The sequence below is a fragment of the Aspergillus pseudodeflectus genome (genome assembly GCF_044049435.1).
Source record: "Aspergillus pseudodeflectus strain CBS 756.74 chromosome Unknown BJX68scaffold_37, whole genome shotgun sequence".
In the NCBI taxonomy this organism is placed as follows: domain Eukaryota; kingdom Fungi; phylum Ascomycota; class Eurotiomycetes; order Eurotiales; family Aspergillaceae; genus Aspergillus; species Aspergillus pseudodeflectus.
In genome coordinates, this window is record NW_027263813.1 from 283254 (window position 1) to 303824 (window position 20571).

The following is a 20571-nucleotide window of genomic DNA, read 5'->3' on the forward strand; positions in this document are numbered from 1 at the left end:
TGGATCTTGGCTTGTCATTTGGAGAAATGGCATTGTAATAGTCATAATAATCTGAAAATCCTGCTTAATCTTGATTCTAAATCTCTTCAGGTCATTTTATAGTTTACTACAAGATGCACCAAATGCCCATCTCAGGTTCGAACTCCTCAAGAATTGTTGACAAAGAATGGTCTGGAAATCACGTGTCGCTTGTCAGAAGTATATACTTTAGGAACATGCCCTAACTCTCCAGACACTTTCTTCAGTCATATCAATATAAACCGTAAATACTCGCTCAAGTACTAGTTGAACCTCTGTGTAGACCCCTAACCAGGCGTCCAAGAGCTCCCATGCCCCAACCCCAACCCCTCCTCTCCAGAACCGCCAAACAAGTTTTGAATCATCAAACCACCCGCCGCATCGAGAAACTCCGCGCCCAATGACCCCTGCGTGTACCGAAAGCCGCCACCAAAACTCTGCGAAAATGGGTTGTACATGGCTTGGTTCGAGCCCCAGCCGGAAGGAGTCCATGGTGTACGTAGTGGCCCGGGGGCCATCTGGGTTAGCGAGAAGGGGTCGAGGTTGAAACTGCCTGGAGAGGTTCGTTCGTGGCCGTGTTCTATGCAGAGAAGGGAATGGTGTTAGTGATGAGCTAACTTTGATGATTATGTTATGAGAGGGAGAGAGAGGTTACAAACCGAGGATCTTCTGTAGGACAGCTCTCGCGCGCAAGGCCATATCGTGTGATGACCCCAGGCTCCCTAAACAGTCGACCGCGCGTTGGATATGGCACCTCCAAGTCTCGGCTAGCGCGTGCGCGGGCTCGTAGACGTAGCATGTTGCCTGGACGAAACTCGCCGTTAGGAGCCAGCAGGTTGCGTACCAGGTAAGACCCCGTTGCCTGTTATCCGTCGACTCGAGGAACCCGCAAATCGACGTCACGCATGTGTCTGCTGCTTCAAGGCATGAGGCAACAGGCCCAGCAGAGGTATCGAGCTCGGACTTGGATGTAATGTTTTGAAAGAGGAAGGGGCGATTAATGACTATGCGGAGGTGGTAGGATCTCCAAAGGACGACGCGTCTGGGGATATCGAATCGTGGCTCGAGGTAGATGTCAGTGTTGAAGTGTGCTGGAAGATCGTTTGTCCAGGAGGAGATACGCTGCTCGAGGTCGTTTGCTTTGTCTGAGGTAGGGAGGTGATGGGTGAGAAGTTCAACCTGGATTGCGTTTGCGATCTTGGCTAGTTTGACCTGCGCGATGAGACAGGATGTAATAGTTGGGCCAGTCTGGCTCTCAGGGAGCTCTTCCATGTCCACGGCGAGGTCGTGGTCATCTACATTAGCTGGAAGTCGAACATTGACTCCAACTAGCGAGACTGCTGGCCGCCCTAGGATCAGTTGTACGCCTGAAACAAAGATGAATAGCGTCCACCACACCCGCCGGCGAACCTCCATGGTGAACGGCGATGTACTCGGCATGCCAAACTCTCGATGCAGGCCAATCGCGAGAGCCATACTGAAGCCAATACCAACCAGGATAAAAGCAGCATTGGGCTTATTTCGCTTCTGCAAGTAATTGGCCATCAGGACAATTGCCTGAACATAGCTCAGAGATCCTTTCTCTAACACGTCCATCGAGAGGTGTTTGCGCGCTTCTTTGAAGAAAACCATGTCGGTTTTCGTTCCTTTCGAGTCGCCAACAAATGCGCCTATCGCGAGGACAATGTTGTATAACAGTGGCCACGAGCCATCATGTGGTTTGGCCAATGCACCTGAATTTGGTAAGAATGGACCTCTGAAAATATTTCTGAGAACATACCCGATACCCGTGCGCGAAAAGTCCCTTCATGCAAAATAGGATACGCAGGATGATACAGTGAAAAATAATCATCAAGATAGCGAGCCACTTCCGATTGCTTCCTAGGCGGAGCAGAGTCTAAGATATCATCATCGTCCAGGGAAGAGGCTGGGATAAAGCTGCTAAGCGGGATATAAAGAGGGAGTGTTTGCAGAAATTTTAGTGCAGCTACTCCAGACTGCGGCCCCGTATAGCCCGCCTTATGGGGGTCTATGGTGAGAAATCCCATGCCGTCCGTAGAGTTGTCGAAATCCTGCGACTCGTCAAACTCGTAGTCTTCCGCATTGCTGTGCTCTGCAACGCCGACGGGCGGTTGTTCGGTGGAATGCGTAATGTCATGGTGATGCTTGTTCTTTTTCTCGAGTGACTCGCCTTGCCGGACAGTGCGAATGGCTTCCTTGAGGTCGACTGATGGCAGATAGACTGCCCAAGCCTTTTCCATGTCGCTTATGAGTTGCTCACGGTCTTGTATGCGCCTGGAGTCTATAAATATATCGTTCATCTGTTCTGACTTGGAGATTCAATGAGGATGCATACCTCTGCAACTTGGACAGCTGATGCGATGGCGACGAGTATCGACATGACTTTGCATCCTTCATGCAATTCATGCAGTTCTCGTCGCCGGAGCATCGTATTTTGCGCCGCTTGCACTCATCGCAGGCGAACGACTTTCGAAGGATATGCCGTGATCGGGGTAGTGATTCCATGCCGGAGGATGTTGTAACTGCGTGACGCTGTGAGAAATGGCGAAGGCTCAAGAGAACCCTCGTCCGTCATTCTTTCTCCACAAATCTGTCCTGGCCTTCCCCACAGCAATAGGAGGTCGCTCGAAATGATACGCAGGGGACCCCAGTGGATTCCTGCTTCGGCTTCAGATGTAGACAGGGCAAATGCTAGGCCAGCCAACCGTAGCTTAGGAGGAACGATTGATCTTTGGGAATCGACGCACAGCCTTTCGCGACGACCCTTCGCGACGAGAGAGTTCACCACGGCGAGAAGAGAAACCATCCAATCACGGCGTTTCCTCCGAGAGTGGATCAGCGCTGGGGCGTGACCGAAGTATAGCCCGAGCCACCCCGCTTGGTCTGAGGCAATTCCTAAATTCGTTTCCACCAGCGGGTAATCCTGGAATTGGAAGGATATTGGGGGTTCGCATTTTGGCTTTAATCATTCTCAGTGAATTCTTTGGCGAATCACCGAAGATCGGGAACGAGAAGAATGTGAACCTAAAGTGCCAACCCGGTTTCCGTCCGTCCGTACAAGGCCAAAATAGCCCTATGCCTTCTTTGAACCTCACAATGGTTAATTGGTCGCCCACGCGCTTGGGCGACGGCTCTCCGCATAATCTGACAGAAACTCCTCTGAGACTCGGTATTCAATGTGACGATGCAGGATTCTACAGCTCGAATCATGACCTCGCACGCGCTCAAAAAGGACTCATCAGCTTCATCTTGTAGCCGTTCGATGATAGGAAGAAAATATGAACTGCCTCGTAGGAGTTGAGTCTCGAAGAGCGCAGGCATAAAGCTGACGTCGGGATCGAATTTGAGGATTTGCTTGACGGAGGCGGCTGCTTTTAGCGCGCGAGATATGGCCAACGTGAACTTCGGCGACGAGGTGGAAAGGTCTCTATCTTTGGTGAGCGTGGTAGGGTCCCACTTCTCATCTAGGAGGATGTGCAGGACTTGCATGTAATATGAGGCGTAGGCGGCGATTGTGCGGGACATCCAGTAAGTTTGGGAGGATGCATGCGTATGAAGATGATTGGCATTCGACGAGAACGCGCTCTCGGTGTTGGCGATCCTCGTAATAAACTCATTGAAACTGATTTCGTATACATCGAGCTGGCGAAGCACTTGATTGCGATAGGTTTCCAGAGGTTTCTTTCCCGAAGCGCCGGCACCGAGAATGGGGTGGTTTTCCATCTGATTCAGGTCGACAACTTGACCCATGATCGTCATGAGAGGAAGAAAGACCCCGAAGATTGACTGATCGTGGCAAGTAAAGTCGGGAAACCCGCGGCGCTTGTTCTTGGGCCCGGACACCAGGCACTGAGGTCCAATGAGATTGTGGCTATTGCTGTGTATTTCTCCAGCTTGCCATGCGTGCTCATCTAGAGGGAGAAGAAGGTCCTTGCTCTCGGAGTCGAGAAGTACTAGTGGACGGTTGTCTGATAGCGCGAGATGCCGATCCATCATGTATAGAAGCCACCAGACTCTCCGACGCTCTTCACGTTGCACTTCCGTGATATGTGCGGAGCGGTCGTTACACACGCAACTGAGGATACGTCGATTTGCTACAGGGCAATCAAGTCTGGAATCCAGTTCCGAGAAACAGTTGTCCTGAAGGTCCATGGCTGGCATTGCCTCGACCTCGCGGTTTAATTCGAGGTCTCGTGCTAGGGTGAAAGCTGCATACCACCTGGATTCTGATATTAGTTTGAGTCTCAGTTGGATTGTTATAGAACCGACCATTTCCTACTAAGCGCCTTCTGCTCGCTTGCTGAAAGAATGGAAGCGATGTGGATATAAGTGATCACGTCGTCTATAGTACCCCTAGAAAACTCATTGCCCTGAGGGCTATTCGCCAACAAGAAGGGTTGTGCAAATCCAGAAAAATTTGCGAGATTTACGTCAGAATAGGGAGTCCTGTCCCTTATTGTCTTCCGCGGCCCATATATAGGCGTGTGTGCTAGGGGTCTCAACAATTGAACGGTAAGCGAGTGGAGGAAATGGCAAATCTGCTTTCGGTAACGGGGCGAAATTGGCAAGGAAAATGCCCGATCGTCTGAGGCGGCGACCCATAACATGCTGGCCAAGAGTGCCAGACTACTTGGTCGAGGGCGGATCTCGTCTAAGAAGGAGGCTTTTCGGACAACGTAGCAGTGGATATGATGGCAGATGGGATGCATATGCCCGGGGAAAGCGCTGGTAAAGTAGAGATCGAGAAGCCCGCATGCCAGTTCTGCAGAAATAGTGGACTGGATGAAGGGAAGTAGTGGCTGGAGGACAGGGAATCTCAAACTCAATAAAGTCGGTGGTGGTGTGGAAGTAAAAATTTCTGATCGGGCATGTCCAGGGCTGCTGCTTTCAGGGAAGTCTGTCGGCGTAAGTGTGTCCAAGGGAAATGGACCATCTTCTAGCGCAATCCCGGTCAAAAGACCCGGAAAGTCTGCAGACTCAGCCTGAAACAGCAGCGATTCGTTCAACAAATCATCCTCTTCACATCTTTGTATAGGACAAACCAGATCATCGAGCGACTGGGGGTATTCGATCCCCTGACTCAATAAAACCGGCACATCCTTCACATAGCAGGAGCTTTGTTGGGAACCATCAGAAGTCAGAGCATCGCTAGCTGTCGGCGAGATCACAAACTGTGCGTTATCTGCATTATAAACGCCGGGTGTTCCTGTCATTATCCCAGTTCCTGGGCGGGGAATGTGCTTGGGCAATCGCCCTCGCTTGCGGAGCTCTCGACTGAAGCCGCACTGAATATTTTTGCTCAGGCACCTTGAACAGGGGAACACGCGATCACACCGGGCATGCTGAGAATGGCATTCATCGCAAGCTATTCGGCTGCGCGTTTTCCGCTGTTTGGCGCCGGGAGAAATGGACTCGTTGGAGGGAGACTCTTGTGGACTGGCCGGGAGTGCCTTGGCCATGGTAGGCAAATATCTCGAACCAGGCGGACTGTTGGAGGAAGAGCAAGGGAGGAAGTCTCAGAAAGAAGGAAATGGTTGAAGAACACATCAACTGCTTGTCACATCCATGTAGAACGTCTGTGAAAGTAAATATGGACTCGTTAGACCAGCTTCTGACAGGGAAACCACACACAACAAACATACCGTTAAGCGTCGTGTTCGTGAGTCTGACAGAAGATTTGCACTTCGACTTTCAGAATGCAGAAAAAGACCGAGACTCAACTGAAAGATAGAATAGAACGTCATATTTTGTGTCAAACAAGATGTGGGGACGGCCGGTGAAGCTGTCGCGGAGCTATCGCCGGACAACCTGTAAAGTCGATCCGCTTCGGGATGTCACCGGACGAAACTTGGATTGAATGGATCTCGGCAAACAAGGACCCGGGCTTCGATAAAAGCCGCCAATTGACTTAGTAGATCTTGGCTTTCTGTTATGCGACGCTTCAAGCCACTTCCAAACCGCCATACATAACATAATTCGTCTTTCGAAAACGGCCTAGAGTGCGAGGAGTGGTGTAGAGTACAAGCGATGACCGTACCATATGCTGGAACTCTAACCCGTATAGAACACGCAATGGACATTCAGACAAAAACAGTGTCTAGGTGTAAAGTATACCACCATTCGCGCAAATGACATCTCCCGTAACCCACCGCGACCGCTCCTCCGACAAAAATGTAACGATATCCCCAATGTCCTCCACGGTACCACACCGTTGTCCAGCAGGGACCTTCTTATTTTCTTCCTCCATTCGAGCCAAATGCAGCGGGCCTGCGGCTCGATACATGTCCGTGTCCACGGGACCTGGGTTGACGGCATTGACTGTGATGCCGTATTTGTGCCCTAGCTCGGTGGCCCAAACCCGCGTCAGACCCTCAACAGCTGCTTTGCTTGCTGCGTATACCGATTGTGTGGCATAGCCGCCTCGCGCTGAGATGGAGGACAAGTTAATGATGCGCCCACCGTGACTGATAAATGGCAGCACAGCTTGGGTCATGAAGACCACTGCCCGTACGTTAACGTCCATCAATTTTGTATAGGTCTCTAAGGTCACTTCCTCCAGAGGTCGGTTGTCTCCCGCGCCGGCATTGTTTACCAGGATGTCGATATGATCTGTTTTGAATGAGGATAGAGTGGCTTGGATGATGGTTCCGGGGGCAGACAGCTCAGTCACATCCGCTTGTACTGCAACAGCTTCCTTGCCAGCCTGGCGAAGTTCTTCGACTAGGTTGTCTGCCGCAAGTTTGGATGAGGGCGAGACATAGTTGAAAGCGACCTGCAAATTCCGATTAACCACATGCTCTTTATAAGTAGGTAGATTTAGATCAAATACCTTTGCACCCTCCTTACTCAAGCTGCGAGCAATCCCTGCTCCAATTCCCCGTGCTCCTCCGGTGACGATAGCAATTTTTCCCTGCAGTGACATGCTGCGATGTCAGATTGATGTGTCCAGTCAGTTGTGTCCGTGCTATCTTGCTATCTTGCTTCGCTATTTAACCACAATAACCACAGTGGCAGAGAGCAGCAGCGAATTTCCATATAGATCGTTGGCATCCACCGGAATCTAGGGCCCACAACCCGACCTGGAATGAGGCCGTAGCTCGCTCGGGGCTATTTCCGGGTCTAGCCAGCGCACACACGTCATGCACGAATTTGATGAGTCGCCTGTGCATCGTGGAGAAAACGTGGGGTATTTTCTGGCTGCGATCGAGATACTGGATTTATCTGAAGCTGTCTGCTGATTCTTCAACTCCGCACCATGTATATCTTTTTAGGAGATCGTTCCCACCGGCCCAGAGAGGGTCCCGGCAATATCCCGAATTCAGTACCGGCATAGAAAATGGTGAACGTGAATGCGACACGACCGTCATCTGTTCATTCTATCCCCCTCCGAAACGCAATCGGTTCGTGGTCCCGGAGATGTGTCCGTAGGATAATCATCGCTTTCCTAACATAGTATCCCGCTCCGTACTCGGCTATATAACAGTAGTGTGAACCTTCCAGGGACCGTGCAATAGCATCCTTGAGCACACATCACATCACTTGCCTGGCATGGATGTCCTTCAGAAAAAGCCTCAAAACCTTGCCATTCACACAAACCCTTCACACGATCTCCGTGTTGTGGAATGTGAAATCCCCAAGCTACGTCCAGACGAGTGCCTTGTCCATGTCAGGGCCACCGGTATCTGCGGGTCTGATGTTCATTTCTGGAAACATGGTCGGATAGGGCCTATGATCGTTACAGGCGATAACGGGTTGGGTCATGAAAGCGCCGGAGTTGTCCTGCGGGTCGGGGACGCTGTGACTCGTTTCAAGCCGGGTATGGGAAGTCTTTCGCAAAGTCGAAGCTCTTGTGCTGATTGATGATAGGTGATCGAGTTGCTATGGAGTGCGGTGTTCCCTGCTCAAAGCCCACCTGCGACTTCTGCCGCACGGGCAAATATCACGCTTGCCCGGATGTGGTGTTTTACTCAACGCCACCTCATCACGGTACCCTGCGCAGGTACCATGCCCACCCAGAAGCCTGGCTCCATCGCTTGCCCGATCATGTAACCTTCGAAGAGGGCGCGCTTCTCGAGCCTCTCACAGTCGCCTTGGCCGGTATCGACCGTTCAGGACTCCGTCTCGCTGACCCTCTGGTCATTTGCGGCGCTGGACCCATTGGCCTGGTCACGCTGCTGGCAGCACATGCGGCGGGTGCAGCGCCCATTGTTATCACAGATATAGACAAGAACCGCCTCGCTAAAGCAAAGGAGCTCGTGCCCCGCGTGCAAACTGTGCATGTACAGAAGCAGGAGACTTCTCAAGAGCTAGGAGCACGCATCGTCAAGGAGCTTGGACAGGAGGCGAAGCTAGTCCTGGAGTGTACTGGAGTGGAGAGCAGTGTTCATGCGGGAATATACGTAAGTTTTCGACGCGGTACGTAGGCCAATCCTCGAATGAGCTAACATGCTTCACTTAGGCAACCCGCTTTGGCGGCCTTGTGTTCGTCATTGGTGTGGGCAAGGATTTCCAAAACATTCCTTTCATGCACATGTCAGCCAAGGAGATCGATTTGAGGTTCCAGTACCGGTACCATGACATCTACCCCAAGGCCATCAGCCTGGTCAATGCTGGATTGATTGATCTGAAACCACTGGTGTCTCATCGGTATGGGCTGGAGGAGGGAGTCCAGGCGTTTGCTACTGCAAGTAATCCCGCTGCGAGAGCCATCAAGGTCCAAATTTTGGATGATTAGAGAGCGACTAGGCTGGAAATCGAACAAAATATGCATTAAATGCTTGATTTCTCCTTGGTATTCGTAGGACTAATCCTGGTCAGTATCTGAGTTTACCACGCTCGTTGCGGCGAGGCCAGTTTAGCTCAGTAGAATAAAGAATAGAAGGGAGTGGAGAATGAATGATGCTGTTTCCTGTCTGTACAACGTAAAGGCCTCATTTGAATCACGTGTGGCGCTTTACTTCATTTGGCATCACATTTTCCTGCAGTGACAACGATTGAAAGTCTTCATCATCCCCGTCCTGGAGACCTCAGCATTCGAATCGGTGTCCAATGATCTCACGGCCACAGTAACGACGAAATGGCACCGGCAACCCCGGAGATCTGACGGGGAACCGGAGAACCGCCGAAGGTTATAGCGGGGCTCCAGCGGATCCAGGGATTACTGAACGGCCCTTTCTCCGTGATTGGTTTTTGCAGTGCCCACTGTACAATAGCAGCAGGCCTCTGAAGGGCTTTGCAGTGGTCTCTTGAAGAGTCGCAGCTCCAATCACGTCTCTGTTCTCTTGGAGTTGAGTATGGCTGCACCTTGTCCGGCAAGTCAACGATGGGAGTTGGTTGGGAGAATCAGGATACGACATCATATCGTAGGGTGGGCAATGGCTGGAACCTTGCTCGTGTTCCGATTCAGGACTAAAGCGCCAAATTCAACCCCGTATGGGCTGAGCCAAGTGGAAAGTCGGATCCGGGGTTGTACGGGATGGGATGCTGTTTCTCCATACTCACCACTATATAATCCCCTTGCCCAAACCTTGTACCGGGCTGGTCAACTTGATTTGCGCATTTCAGAATATCTATACGGTCCTGTGCTCTTTCAACGATGGCTATCTCTCGGAAGCCCTACTTTGGGTTTACTGGTGGCTGGCTCACCTTTTGGGTCTCGGTGAGTGAGCTTGCAATGGTCTGTGTCAAGGGAAGGACGCTGATATGTGAGGATATAGCTTGCTTGTGCCACTGATATGACTTTGTTTGGATATGATCAAGGTGTCTTTAGTGAGTTGCTGCCCCTGCTACTCTCATCTTCCCTCGCACGAAGCGTTCTAACCGTATGGTCGGACAGGTGGCGTCGTCGTTACACCAGACTTCCTTGAGGTTCACGATCTGGTTGGACCTACCAAGACGACTATCCTCTCAACCGTCACCGCTATCTACGATGTCGGATGTTTCTTGGGTGCAATGCTTGCTTTTACAGCCGGTGATCGCTTGGGACGAAAGAAGACCATTCTCCTGGCTTGTGCAATCATGGCAATTGGAACCGCTCTCAAGGCTTCGTCGTACAGCTTGGCTCAGATGTTTGTGGGACGGGTAGTGCTTGGGCAAGTCTCACGGACTCACCGTGAAGTCGCTGAACTAATATCCTTGCAGAATCGGCAATGGCCTGAGTACGGCGACGGCACCAGTTTGGCAAACCGAGACAGCGCAGGCAAAATGGAGAGGAAAGCTGGTCATACTTGAACTAGGGTTGAACGTTGGTGGCTATTGTATCGTCAACTGGATTAACTACGGCCTATCCTTCCGGGAGGGAGGCATCGTATGGCGGTTGCCGATTGCTCTGCAGCTCTTCTTTATCGCGGTCTTGTTTGCTACAATTCCATGGCTCCCCGAGTCTCCAAGGTATGCCATCAACCCTTCTCCTAAGCACCAGTAGACCAGCTCTAATGAACCTGAAGATGGCTCCTGTCCCACGGGCATGACGAAGAAGCCATCCAGGTACTCGCATGCATTGAAGGGAAAGCCATGGACGACCCATACATCACCACCCAGTATGACGAGATCAAATACAGCATCAACTACGAACGCGACAACGCCATCCGCTGGCGAGACCTCATCCGCCGCAACAAGTCTGACGGCACAAAAACCCTCCGCCGTCTAATCCTCGGCGCAAGCACACAAGCAATCCAGCAATTCCAAGGTCTGCACACCTCATACCCACCAAAGTTCTATCGTGCCCAATACAGTACATTTCCTGACCTCGAACGCCCATACTAGGCATTAACATCATGAGCTACTACCTCCCAACAGTACTCATAAACTCCGTTGGCTTCTCAAACTCCATGTCCCGCCTCCTAACAGCCTGCAACGCAACCTCCTACTTCATCTTCTCCTGCGTCGCCGTCACAATGATCGAACGCTTTGGCCGTCGCGGTCTAATGCTCCTCTCGGGTTTTGGGCAGTTCATTTCCTTCCTCGTCATCACGATCCTCCTGCGCTTCGCCACGACCAATGAAGTATACGGCACCGCCTCAGTGGCGTTCTTTTTCCTATACCACGTCGCTTTTGGAATTGGGATGCTCGGTGTCCCGTGGCTCTATCCGACTGAGATCAATTCACTTCCTATGCGGACGAAGGGAGCGGCTGTTGCGACTGCGACGAATTGGTACCCTCCCCAACCTTCTTACCCAGGAACCTTCACAAAGGAAAAGTGAATCAGAACTAATGGAGGTTGGACAGGATAACAAACTTTGCCATTGTCGAAATTACCCCAATTGGAATCCAGAATATCGGCTGGCGCTTCTGGATCGTCTGGACCGTGCTCAACGCCGTCTTCTTACCGATCATCTACTTTTTCTATCCGGAGACGGGTTTGTTTCCCCCCTCCCCGGCTTCACCTTACACTGCCCATATCTTCCCTGGTTACGTCTATGTTGGGCATTTGTGTACTAACAACCCCAAAGCAAACCGAACGCTCGAAGACGTCGACGCATACTATCGCTCCAACCCGCCTCTTATTGTCGTCGGTGACCCCGATGCTATCTCGACAAAGCGGCCGCTCAAGTTCATTCAGCGAGAAGATGAGGAGGTGCAGAAGAGGGCGAAGGAAGCGGCTGCCGGGTTCAAGGTTGATGCGGCTTCTGTTGAACATATCAACTGAGCATGAAATGATAATACTTGCAGGCTAGACACTGCAGGGTAGGAGAAGGGAGAAGGAAAAGTATGGCTTGGCTGTTGGAGCAGACCACGTCGAACTTGACATATTGTGGTGTTTCTTGTGACCAATAACTGCTAGCAACAATGTCCATTATCGATCATTCACTTTTGCTACATGTGTATGCATTAAGATAACAGGAAGAAGAAGAAGAAACAGTCGTAAAAGAGGGATATCTGAGCGCGAAAACATATAACCATAAACAGGAAAAACGAGATAAGAAGTAAGATAAAATCGCTAATGTCACCAATAAACCAACGCCAATTTATTTCTGATGTCTTTATGCCCGGCAGGACAAAGTGCCACAAATGTTGGACCAGAATATTTAAGACCATTTCTTGATCTCCTCGCTCAAACATGCGCGGACTGTAGAGCTGGATGGTGGGCAATATCGGGAATAGTCACACCGGAGGAATCCCGAGAGTACTTGGACGACGCAGCGTTACTGTTCATGCGCATGGGATTGAGTGGCGAAGAAATCTTTATCGGAAAACGCGACATGCTTGCGGTTGATGCTCGGCGTATGGGACTCGACGTGCTGTACGAGGGAAGTGTTTCTTCGCGCTTATAGCTGAGCTGCAACGACCGCTGACTGCATGTTCGTGAGGCGACCTTTTGGGGCGCGACCGCACCATAGACGCGGACTTGGCGGGCGCTGACGCCGATGTCGCGGTCTGCAAAGGCGAAGTTCTGCGATTTGAGTTAATGTTGGATTCCAATAAAGGGTGTATAGGGGGTCGGACTTACTGCGACAACATTGATCACGCTCACGACTAGGGCCAGAATTCCGGCCGAGATAATGATTCTCCAGAATGTAAGGCCGAGCTCTTCTTGACTTGTAGCTGGTGTGTTGAGATCACCGAGTGCTCCGATCCCAAGTATCAGCATTATGACAGCGAGTGTGAGGAATCCGGATTCTTCGCCGAGGGATGGCCAGTGGCGGTCGAAGAAATTGCGGAAGAACGGGAGTTCTGAGACTATGAGGAAAACTATTCGGGTCAGCTCATGCTTCCAAGGAATCGATAGAAAATACTTACTGCTGGTTCCAATTGCTATTGCATGCGAGACTGCTTGAAAGAAGAAAAAGCTCGTCAAGAGGTCTATCTTGACGAGCATGACCACATGAGCGGCGATCATATCGAGGAAGACGATGATGTTGATGACGCGGAGGGCGTTTAGGATCACATATCCTGGTCCAGCCAGGGACTCTTTTAACGAGGCCATCATGATTGCGGTTCTTGTTGAGACTGAGGAATGAAATGCAACGAGTAGTAGGATGCGGGCTCTATAACAGCGCTTGGCTTATGTTCAGGATATCTGTAGGTCAACAGTTCAAAGGAAATAGAAAGAAGGTGAGGCTCAAGGCGCCGACCAGCAGCAGAAGTTAGTAGTGTCTGAAGAGATGGTGTAAGAAGAGAAAGAACCACGAAGCCAATTTGGAGAGGCGTAGAGAAGGAAGGTATGGCCAGGGCGGCGCTATTAATTCAGCCTGAGACGCGAGGTGCCCATCATTGAGTAATCCGGGATGAATCAACAGGCAATGATAGCGAACAATAGGCACAATGGGCTGAAATGGAGCCTGAAACAGATTCAAAAAGCCATTGGGATCGGAAATCCATTCATTTTGGCGCCGGACGGGGCAGCTTGTGTTGTTGCTTTTCAGGGCGCTACTGAGGCTGTTGTTGGATCTTCAAGGCCATTTGCTGCCTTTGTTGTCTGTCAAGGACCTCCTAGCGCCGAAATGTCGCACCTTTATCTGTCGGGCATTGAAAGTCTCCGCAAAGAGAGGTCTGTTGCAGGTTTGCTGTTGGAGAAGGTGGTGGAGTGGTTGAGAGGACAAGATCGCGGGCGATCTGAAACTCGTCGGTTGCGAGCGGCAAACGATTGGCCCTCACTTCGTTTTCTTTCTTCTTCTCTCTCGAGGTCCATCATGCCCAGTTCTTTTCGGGCGCTAATTTGATTCGCCAGTTTATTTTAAGCCGGAAGACTAGCATCGGCGCTTAACGACACGACTCAGGGTCCTGTCAGCCCAGCCTTGCCTTCGGACACCCATCAGGATGAAGATGGCAGCCGGCGCACGGCTCAAAAATTTCAGTGCGAATTCCCAAGAGACCAGCAGGACCTACCATGACCAGAGCCGCACTGTACCGCTATTGAACCTATAATAGCACAATTTGTTTCAGAATATGGCCAACTGGAGGCCGGCTACAGCAATCCTCCGCAAGATACCGTGATGCTACAATTGGGCCGCTGGTGAGGTTATTCTTTCTACCATGACTTAGCTGAAGTATCAGCTATCATTTCCTTACTGTTGGGCCACGGATGTCAGAAGGCCGCTCGACCAAGTTCTAGAAAATCATGTTGATCAGCTTATACGGTGCCTCCAATGCAAGAAGTGTTGCTTGTTCACCACAATCACCAACTGCGGGTCAGTGAGAGCAAGATGAGTCTCTATGTACTTGCACCAAGGCGCTTCTGTCGTCAGCCCTATGAGCCGTTCGACGCAAACGCCTGTAGTGCCCCGCGAATCGGTCGGTCCTTCTCTTAAAGTACGAAACCCCAAGAATGATCCAAGCCGAATTGTTGAATGTTGGTGTTCTGGTTGAAGCGCGAGGCCTTTATATGCCCATATTGCACTATTTTTACTTAGATGAAATGTGGTGAGTACAATTCGCAAGATAACCCTCACGCATACTGTCATTTTTGTTGGCAAACTCCTCTCCATGCGGGACGTTTCTCCGCAAGCTTGCGCCAAGACAATCCCCCAAAATCGAGTGATAGACTACTCTGAGTGCGTTATTTTGTGTTTGCTGATGAGGGATAAGCATAATTGCCACCCATGGCCTTAACCCCAAAAAACAAGGAACGCCATGCGGAGAGAACGTGGGAATTGGATGGGAAGCTATGGCTGAGGGACTTTCTTCCCAAGCACCTACCCCAGGGCAGGATATATCTATTCGGATATAATTTTAGCGTTAGCATTCGCTCATCCACTGCAGGAGTGCGAGAGCAAGCCCAAAACTTGCGCAGCAGACTGCTGCTGGAAAGACAGGTAACTGACCCTACCTCATGCAAGACACACAGCTGACAAACAAAACGAATAGGACTGCCATGCTCGGCCTATAATCTTTAACGCTCGTAACCTTGGCGGTATAGTCGTCAAAGAGGTGCGACACATGCCGCGCATCTAGGAGTTGCCGCTAACCTGGTATTCCAAGATGCTGGTCCAAGCCAAACTTGAAGTTATCTACGACTCCATCGGACAGCTACCTATGGCCTAGCTTTCTTCGGCACCCCTCATCGTGGGAGCCATCTGGCCAAGATGGGTGAGGCGGTTGCAAAAGCCGTCCGGGCATTTCTTGGAACTCCGAATAATACGTTTCTAAACACCCTGAAGGAGAACGACATATACGCGAATGAAACCTCGGCCAATTTCCAAGAGCTCCTAGAGGACTATCACTATATAAACTTTACGAGACTTTACATTTGAGAAGCCTTGGAATGATATGTAATCACTTGTCGCTTTACCCCTTGGCAAGCATGAGACTTGCTTCACTTGCGGTGTCTTTGTTCGAGTCTCTATTTTCAGAAGCCCTGTCTTTGTGTGGTAACATACATAAGTTTCCCGCCCTGCAAAATTTGAAGATATTGAACATCTACTAATACGCAATTGATCATGCCGCAGATTTCAGAGAAAAAGTCGGCAACCTTGATCCTAACACGCGCGGGATGACTGTCGCCGTTCCGGGTGACCAGGGAAGTATCTGTCTCTTCCGCTGCGAAGAGGAACGACAGTTATATACATGTTTCGGGACTCACCACCGCGTTCGCTGCTATAGCCATGCAAGAGAGCGACGAAGCATGTTTATTAGGGAAGGCTTTCTCTACAGAAACCACTCTGGTCGCTACCAACCCTGGATTCGTCAATCGAGCACCGATTCTGGACTACCTACGAGAACGCACAAAAAGCGCTTCTGGTATAGCGCCTTTTGGGCTTGGGGGTGTAGGGTGAGTGATTTTATAACACTGTTCTAGAATAATCTAATTTATGGAGGAAATCTCAGATTGCTATCGAAATCGGTCATGAGACAGGCAAAATTCCAAGCGTCAGGGTTTTGGGCTAGCGCAAGCAATATTACTCGCTTTCATGAGGGATATACCTCAACATTCGACAAACACATCTCTCTAGATGCGGAAGAGAAATGTGACAAGCTCACCCGCGTCAAAGACTGGCTTGATCAAGAGCATCATGACTGGGTACTCATTATTGACAATGCAGATGAAACAGCGTTATTTGGAGGAAGTAAAGCCGGAAAGGAAGATGACGAGGCTGCATCAATCCTAAAATTCCTTCCAGTATCTCAGCATGGGGTTACGCTAATCACGACCCGAAATAGGGCGGCCGGGGTCAAATTCACCAAAGGACTGGCGAATACTCTAATTGAGGTGCAGCCCATGACTGGCGAGAAGTCAAAATGCCTCATCAAGCGTACTGTGACGGACGTTACCTCGAAGAGAGCGACATGGACGAGCTATCCGACTTCCTGGGCCATCTGCCTTTGACTATTGTACAAGCCGCTGCATTCATGCAAGAAAGTTTGATAAGCATCAGTGAATACATTGAGCTTTAAAACGATAGTGATGAGACCAGGATGTATCTTCTAAGCGAACCATTCGAGGCCCTCGGAAGGGACACGGGGTTCCCAACCGCGGTGGCCACAGCGTTGATAGTCTTAATTGATCAAATCAAGGACCGAGACCCGAAAGCCGTCGATATACTCAGTCTTATTGCTTTTCTCGACCGAAAATGAGGTCCCAAAAACGTGGTCCACCACAAGGTGAAACGGCCAATTGACCTATTGAAAGCCCTGGGTACTCTGAAAGGATTTTCTCTCATCATTACTACTAATAGAAACGGAAGAGGGTCCTTTTGAACAAAAGTCCATTGAAGCAATGGAACTTCTCGCTGATGTGTAACCTGATGCAACCTTCGAGAACTGGGCGACGTGCGCAGGCTACCTACCGCATGCTGAATCTGTGCTATCTCTTATACCTGAAGTAGAACGCGAGGTTCGAAGGCGGCGGATTCACCTCCAGGAAGGCATAGCATACTTCTTATTGCCACAGGGCCGCAACCGAGAAGCGGAAAGACTCGATCTGCAGCTCGTCGAAGATAAGAAAGAGGAATATGGGCCACAGCATACGGATACTTTAGAAAGCATTGCTGGCCTTGCCGCTACATACTATGAACAAGCGAGATGGTCAGAAGCCGAGGAACTTGATTTGTTCATTGTCGAGACCAGGAAGAAAGTGCTCCCGCCTCGTGACAGGCCTACTCTGACTAGTATGTCGAACCTCGCTACAACGATTGAAAGTCTAGGTTGGATGGGAAAGGCGGAAAAATCAAAGCTCGAGATTTTAGACATATCAAGATCAGAGTTTGGCGAAGACGCTGAGCAAACTATCAACGCGATAGCTAACCTTGGGCCACTATACCCTGATACTGGAAGGGCAGATGAAGCAGCCGAGCTTAGGTAGAAGGGTGTGAAGTGGAGAGTGAGGAAGTTCGGCGCGGAGCACCGATACTCGCTGACCTCTCTGAGTGTGCTCGCAGAAGTAATCAAGGCAAAATAAAAGTTGGACGACGCAGAGAAATTGACACGGCCGACCCACAAAGTGAGATGACTCTTCTGGCTGATATCTACTCAAAGCAGGGGAGGCTAGACGAAGCAGAGGTGCTTTCAGTCCGGGCGGTTGGAGATGAAGAGCAGCAAAGCGACCCGGATTACGATACGCTAGATAGGCAGCTGCGGCTTGCCAAAGTATATTAGGCACAGGGATTGGGCACAGGGTAAGGAAGAACAGGCCGTGAATCTCGAAAGTAAGACGCTTCAAGGTAGGCTTCAGGCCCTCGGACAGGATCACCCATTCAAGCTGAGATGTTTGTCTGCCAAAGCTGTGTCCCAAAAGCGTCGGGGAAGGGACTCTAAGGCTGTTGAATTGATGGCTTGAATGACTCCTAAAGCAGGGAGAGCTATTGGCGCGTATCATGAGGATGCACTACACTATTTGCATCTACTGACCGAAAGGTGCGGTGATGATGTTGCGATAAATAATTTTTTGGGAATTGAAGAGATGGAGGAGAAACAGTCTTTGAGCTGCAATGGCTGGAATATTGTTTAGAGCTGGTTGTCACTTGGCTATGTGAAGGTTAAAGGTGGAGTTTTAAGATAAAGTATAAAGTCACTTGTTTTTCCTGGAGAGAAAGTCATGGAAGCTATGACAGAATATAACACTGTTGACCTAGCATTCTAGTTGAGCAATTTATTTATCCTGATTTGCCAGATCTACAAATACTGAATTAGCCAGCCAGCTCGTGCAGCTAGATAATTTAGCGCCGCCTGGAATATTTACCCCTAAAATAGCAGCATCCAATCACATCCCGCGAATCCCACGGCGCCAGGCACGCCCCCAAAATTCCCTCAAAACGCCCCAAGAATTGCCTCAGCGTTGCAAAACCCGCGACAAACACCTTGGACGACACCCCTCTACATATCTATAACTCCGACAAAATGGCCCGCGGAAACCAGCGCGACAAAGCTCGTGAGAAGAACCTCAAGGAAGCGGCGAAGAAGGTTCGTTTGTCTTGACACTCTTTTCCTGGCGCTTGCGCCAAAGTTCAGCACAAGAGAAGCTGACGGGTGCTGTCTGCCTCTAGAAATCCTCCAACACGCTGTCCGGGTCGGAGTTCCAGCGCAAGAAGGAGGATGATGCTTTGAAGATGCGCGAGAAGCAGGCTAAGGGTGAGTTTTGTTTAGTCCTAGCCAGCCAGTTGGATCGGGAGGAGGCGCGGAAATTTCTCGTTGTTCATTCTTCGCCCTGCAGGGCTGGACTGGGCTGGGCCAGACTGCAGGTTGCGAGGGACAAATAAGAACGAAACGAATCTCCTTTCGTCATTTCGGCTCTTTTCTTTTTCCCCCTTTGCCCTCGTCGGTCCATCATAAAAGGGTTCTGTTTGGAATGTCGCGGCTAACTAGAACATTTCTTCCCACAGCCGATGCGAAAAAGGCCGCCGAAGCAGCCGGGGGAGCGAAGAAGAAGTGATATCTCGTTCTACGCCCGGCGACGACTCGCTATATATACCGCCATGAGGTCTATACCCCAATGACCTTGCCTTAGTTTTGACCGTCTGATTCTCGACCTTCTCCTCGCTCTATATCGAATCTACCTAACGAGTTATACGTGATAAATTTCGCTACAAATTCATTATATATGGCAGGGTATTTGCCGTTCTCGGTGGAATGGCCAGTATATTCGTGACGGATGATTCGGGGTCGGATTTTATATGGGCTTGGGGTGCGTTTGCTTATACTGGAGGTAGCGGTGCGGTGCTCGATCGACGGACAGGACAGGACATACAACAACGGGTTAGGAAGGGATGCATGGATTTAAGAGTCCCCAAGGATATGCGCAACGATAGCTACGCTTGATTTGTTAGCGAGGCGTTTAATGAAGATCTGAAGCGTTTGGTTTTGACAGAGGGTTTTATTTTCTTCTTCTACTTCATATCTTTGGCGTGGCGGCCAGACTACGTCTACTCGAACGTAACGGGCGCAAGGGGATTGAAGACGGATGGCCCTCAGGGAGGTCATGTTAATTGTGGTGGATTGTTGGTGCTCTGTTGCGTATGCGCCCAATAGGTTTGGGCTCTTTCGAGCCATGTTTTCCAGCGCGGCCTGGTCTTACGACTGTCGTGGTTATGCTGATCTGACGAGCCGGAAACGAGGAGAATGTTCCACGGCTCTGTCTGCAGGCCGTCGACAGAAGCAACAACTCTGACCCTCCGGACTGCCAGGTCCACGAATGTCCAGAGACTCTCGCCTTCCCATCCAATATCCAGCGCGAACCGCGCGACTTTGCCAATGGTATCCATGCGAAAACTTGCGTCTGGAACGGCGTCCAGTAGATATAGCAGGAACATCAGACCAGATATATCAGTCGGATGGGACAGGCACCATTCTAGCATAGTGGATATTATAGCCTGCCCTAATCGCGCACTCCAATCTTGTGTTTCGACCCCGCCAGCGTCCGAGATTACACGGTGGATCTGTCGCATGTAGCTGAATGCGTAGTAGTTCCGCGGATGGCGCTCCCCGGCGCGTAGAGCAGCAGACAGTTCGGTCGCAAGCAGGTCTTGTGCGGCTTGGAAGTCTGGTTTCCGGAGGTGGATGAGGTGTGTCTGGATCCAGCGCCGGTGCTGCCAGAGGGTTGGCGACTTGGTGTGTCGGTGTAGCGGGGAGCAGAGGTACGCTGTCATCAGCGAGAGTTCTGCGTCCAGGGCTTGGACGAACTGCCCCTGGCTTGAATTGGCCAACGCTGTCAAGCGTCTCTTTCGCCAGTTACAAGCAGTGAGGTGCTCGCAGTCGAAGAGTAGGATAACCTCCGAAGCGATCGCGATTGTTTTATCCAACTCATCGTTCACAGCCCACTGGGCAGGTAAATCTGGCAATGACAAAGCCCGGTTATACGCACAATGCTTCAACCCATCAAAGAACACCTTTCGCGCAGTCACAAATGCCTGAACGAGGTATTTCTTCGTCACCCCGATCGAGCAGTCGTCCTCGAGGAAAGGACCGAACGCCGGCGGAAGGATCTCAAATTCCAGCACGCGGCCATTCCTGTTACCGAAAATGCGCGATAGGTCTCGATAAGCGTCGATTTGTGGTGGACATGGGGATGTCATTGAGGGTCTCGATCTTGGAGCATGGCTGGTGTTGAGGAGTGATAAGCCCCTCGCACCGGAGGTAGAAACGCCGCCCGCCGACTTGGGA

General features: G+C 50.7%; 9 protein-coding genes across 9 annotated transcripts; 4 read left to right on the forward strand and 5 right to left on the reverse strand.

The window, feature by feature from the left end:
- Nucleotides 1-17: 17 nt before the first annotated feature.
- On the reverse strand, nt 18-2796 carry BJX68DRAFT_242287 (putative C6 transcription factor). The gene is made up of 4 exons (XM_071040961.1): nt 2375-2796; nt 1799-2313; nt 678-1751; nt 18-598 (listed from the first exon to the last, which is right to left on the reverse strand). Exons 1-4 carry the CDS (start codon nt 2542-2544, stop codon nt 306-308), a joined length of 2052 nt encoding a protein of 683 aa, XP_070896643.1. The 5' UTR covers nt 2545-2796; the 3' UTR covers nt 18-305.
- A 130-nt stretch (nt 2797-2926) lies between these two features.
- On the reverse strand, nt 2927-5498 carry BJX68DRAFT_277379 (transcription factor domain-containing protein; the record flags this gene model as incomplete). Its single annotated transcript, XM_071048314.1, has 2 exons — nt 2927-4258; nt 4309-5498. 2 exons carry the CDS (start codon nt 5496-5498, stop codon nt 3064-3066), a joined length of 2385 nt encoding a protein of 794 aa, XP_070896644.1. The 3' UTR covers nt 2927-3063.
- Nucleotides 5499-6136: 638 nt separating this feature from the next.
- On the reverse strand, nt 6137-6961 carry BJX68DRAFT_269248 (SDR family NAD(P)-dependent oxidoreductase; the record flags this gene model as incomplete). Its single annotated transcript, XM_071046280.1, has 2 exons — nt 6137-6811; nt 6869-6961. 2 exons carry the CDS (start codon nt 6959-6961, stop codon nt 6137-6139), a joined length of 768 nt encoding a protein of 255 aa, XP_070896645.1.
- Nucleotides 6962-7587: 626 nt separating this feature from the next.
- On the forward strand, nt 7588-8773 carry BJX68DRAFT_256874 (NAD(P)-dependent alcohol dehydrogenase; the record flags this gene model as incomplete). The annotated part of the gene is made up of 3 exons (XM_071043244.1): nt 7588-7855; nt 7906-8438; nt 8498-8773. The coding sequence occupies 3 exons, from the start codon at nt 7588-7590 to the stop codon at nt 8771-8773; spliced, it is 1077 nt and encodes a 358-aa protein (XP_070896646.1).
- An 861-nt stretch (nt 8774-9634) lies between these two features.
- On the forward strand, nt 9635-11686 carry BJX68DRAFT_277385 (sugar porter family MFS transporter; the record flags this gene model as incomplete). Its single annotated transcript, XM_071048315.1, has 8 exons — nt 9635-9697; nt 9756-9807; nt 9875-10130; nt 10180-10428; nt 10485-10726; nt 10804-11191; nt 11266-11396; nt 11490-11686. 8 exons carry the CDS (start codon nt 9635-9637, stop codon nt 11684-11686), a joined length of 1578 nt encoding a protein of 525 aa, XP_070896647.1.
- Nucleotides 11687-11832: 146 nt separating this feature from the next.
- Nucleotides 11833-13556, reverse strand: BJX68DRAFT_242291 (uncharacterized protein). The gene is made up of 3 exons (XM_071040962.1): nt 12778-13556; nt 12488-12729; nt 11833-12430 (listed from the first exon to the last, which is right to left on the reverse strand). The coding sequence occupies exons 1-3, from the start codon at nt 12965-12967 to the stop codon at nt 12092-12094; spliced, it is 771 nt and encodes a 256-aa protein (XP_070896648.1). The 5' UTR covers nt 12968-13556; the 3' UTR covers nt 11833-12091.
- A 2025-nt stretch (nt 13557-15581) lies between these two features.
- BJX68DRAFT_269252 (uncharacterized protein) lies at nt 15582-16303 on the forward strand (the record flags this gene model as incomplete). The annotated part of the gene is made up of 2 exons (XM_071046281.1): nt 15582-15748; nt 15805-16303. 2 exons carry the CDS (start codon nt 15582-15584, stop codon nt 16301-16303), a joined length of 666 nt encoding a protein of 221 aa, XP_070896649.1.
- A 1942-nt stretch (nt 16304-18245) lies between these two features.
- On the forward strand, nt 18246-18816 carry BJX68DRAFT_242294 (4F5 domain protein). Its single transcript, XM_071040963.1, has 2 exons — nt 18246-18375; nt 18459-18816. The coding sequence occupies exons 1-2, from the start codon at nt 18313-18315 to the stop codon at nt 18669-18671; spliced, it is 276 nt and encodes a 91-aa protein (XP_070896650.1). The 5' UTR covers nt 18246-18312; the 3' UTR covers nt 18672-18816.
- Nucleotides 18817-19309: 493 nt separating this feature from the next.
- On the reverse strand, nt 19310-20504 carry BJX68DRAFT_135902 (uncharacterized protein). Its single transcript, XM_071036378.1, has one exon. It carries the CDS (start codon nt 20481-20483, stop codon nt 19389-19391), a length of 1095 nt encoding a protein of 364 aa, XP_070896651.1. The 5' UTR covers nt 20484-20504; the 3' UTR covers nt 19310-19388.
- Nucleotides 20505-20571: the final 67 nt, after the last annotated feature.

Bases quoted from the DNA above. Each gene is read 5' to 3' on its own strand.
- BJX68DRAFT_242287 (XM_071040961.1), bottom strand. From the start codon at position 2,544: ATGGAATCACTACCCCGATCACGGCATATCCTTCGAAAGTCGTTCGCC. The intron at 2,314-2,374 runs GTATGCATCCTC...TATAGACTCCAG, and splicing joins CAGCTGTCCAAGTTGCAGAG to GCGCATACAAGACCGTGAGC. The intron at 599-677 runs GTTTGTAACCTC...TTCTCTGCATAG, and splicing joins TGTCCTACAGAAGATCCTCG to AACACGGCCACGAACGAACC.
- BJX68DRAFT_242294 (XM_071040963.1), top strand. From the start codon at position 18,313: ATGGCCCGCGGAAACCAGCGCGACAAAGCTCGTGAGAAGAACCTCAAG. The intron at 18,376-18,458 runs GTTCGTTTGTCT...GTCTGCCTCTAG, and splicing joins TCAAGGAAGCGGCGAAGAAG to AAATCCTCCAACACGCTGTC.
- BJX68DRAFT_242291 (XM_071040962.1), bottom strand. From the start codon at position 12,967: ATGATGGCCTCGTTAAAAGAGTCCCTGGCTGGACCAGGATATGTGATC. The intron at 12,730-12,777 runs GTAAGTATTTTC...TGACCCGAATAG, and splicing joins AATAGCAATTGGAACCAGCA to TTTTCCTCATAGTCTCAGAA. The intron at 12,431-12,487 runs GTAAGTCCGACC...CTCAAATCGCAG, and splicing joins GCGTGATCAATGTTGTCGCA to AACTTCGCCTTTGCAGACCG.
- BJX68DRAFT_135902 (XM_071036378.1), bottom strand. From the start codon at position 20,483: ATGACATCCCCATGTCCACCACAAATCGACGCTTATCGAGACCTATCG.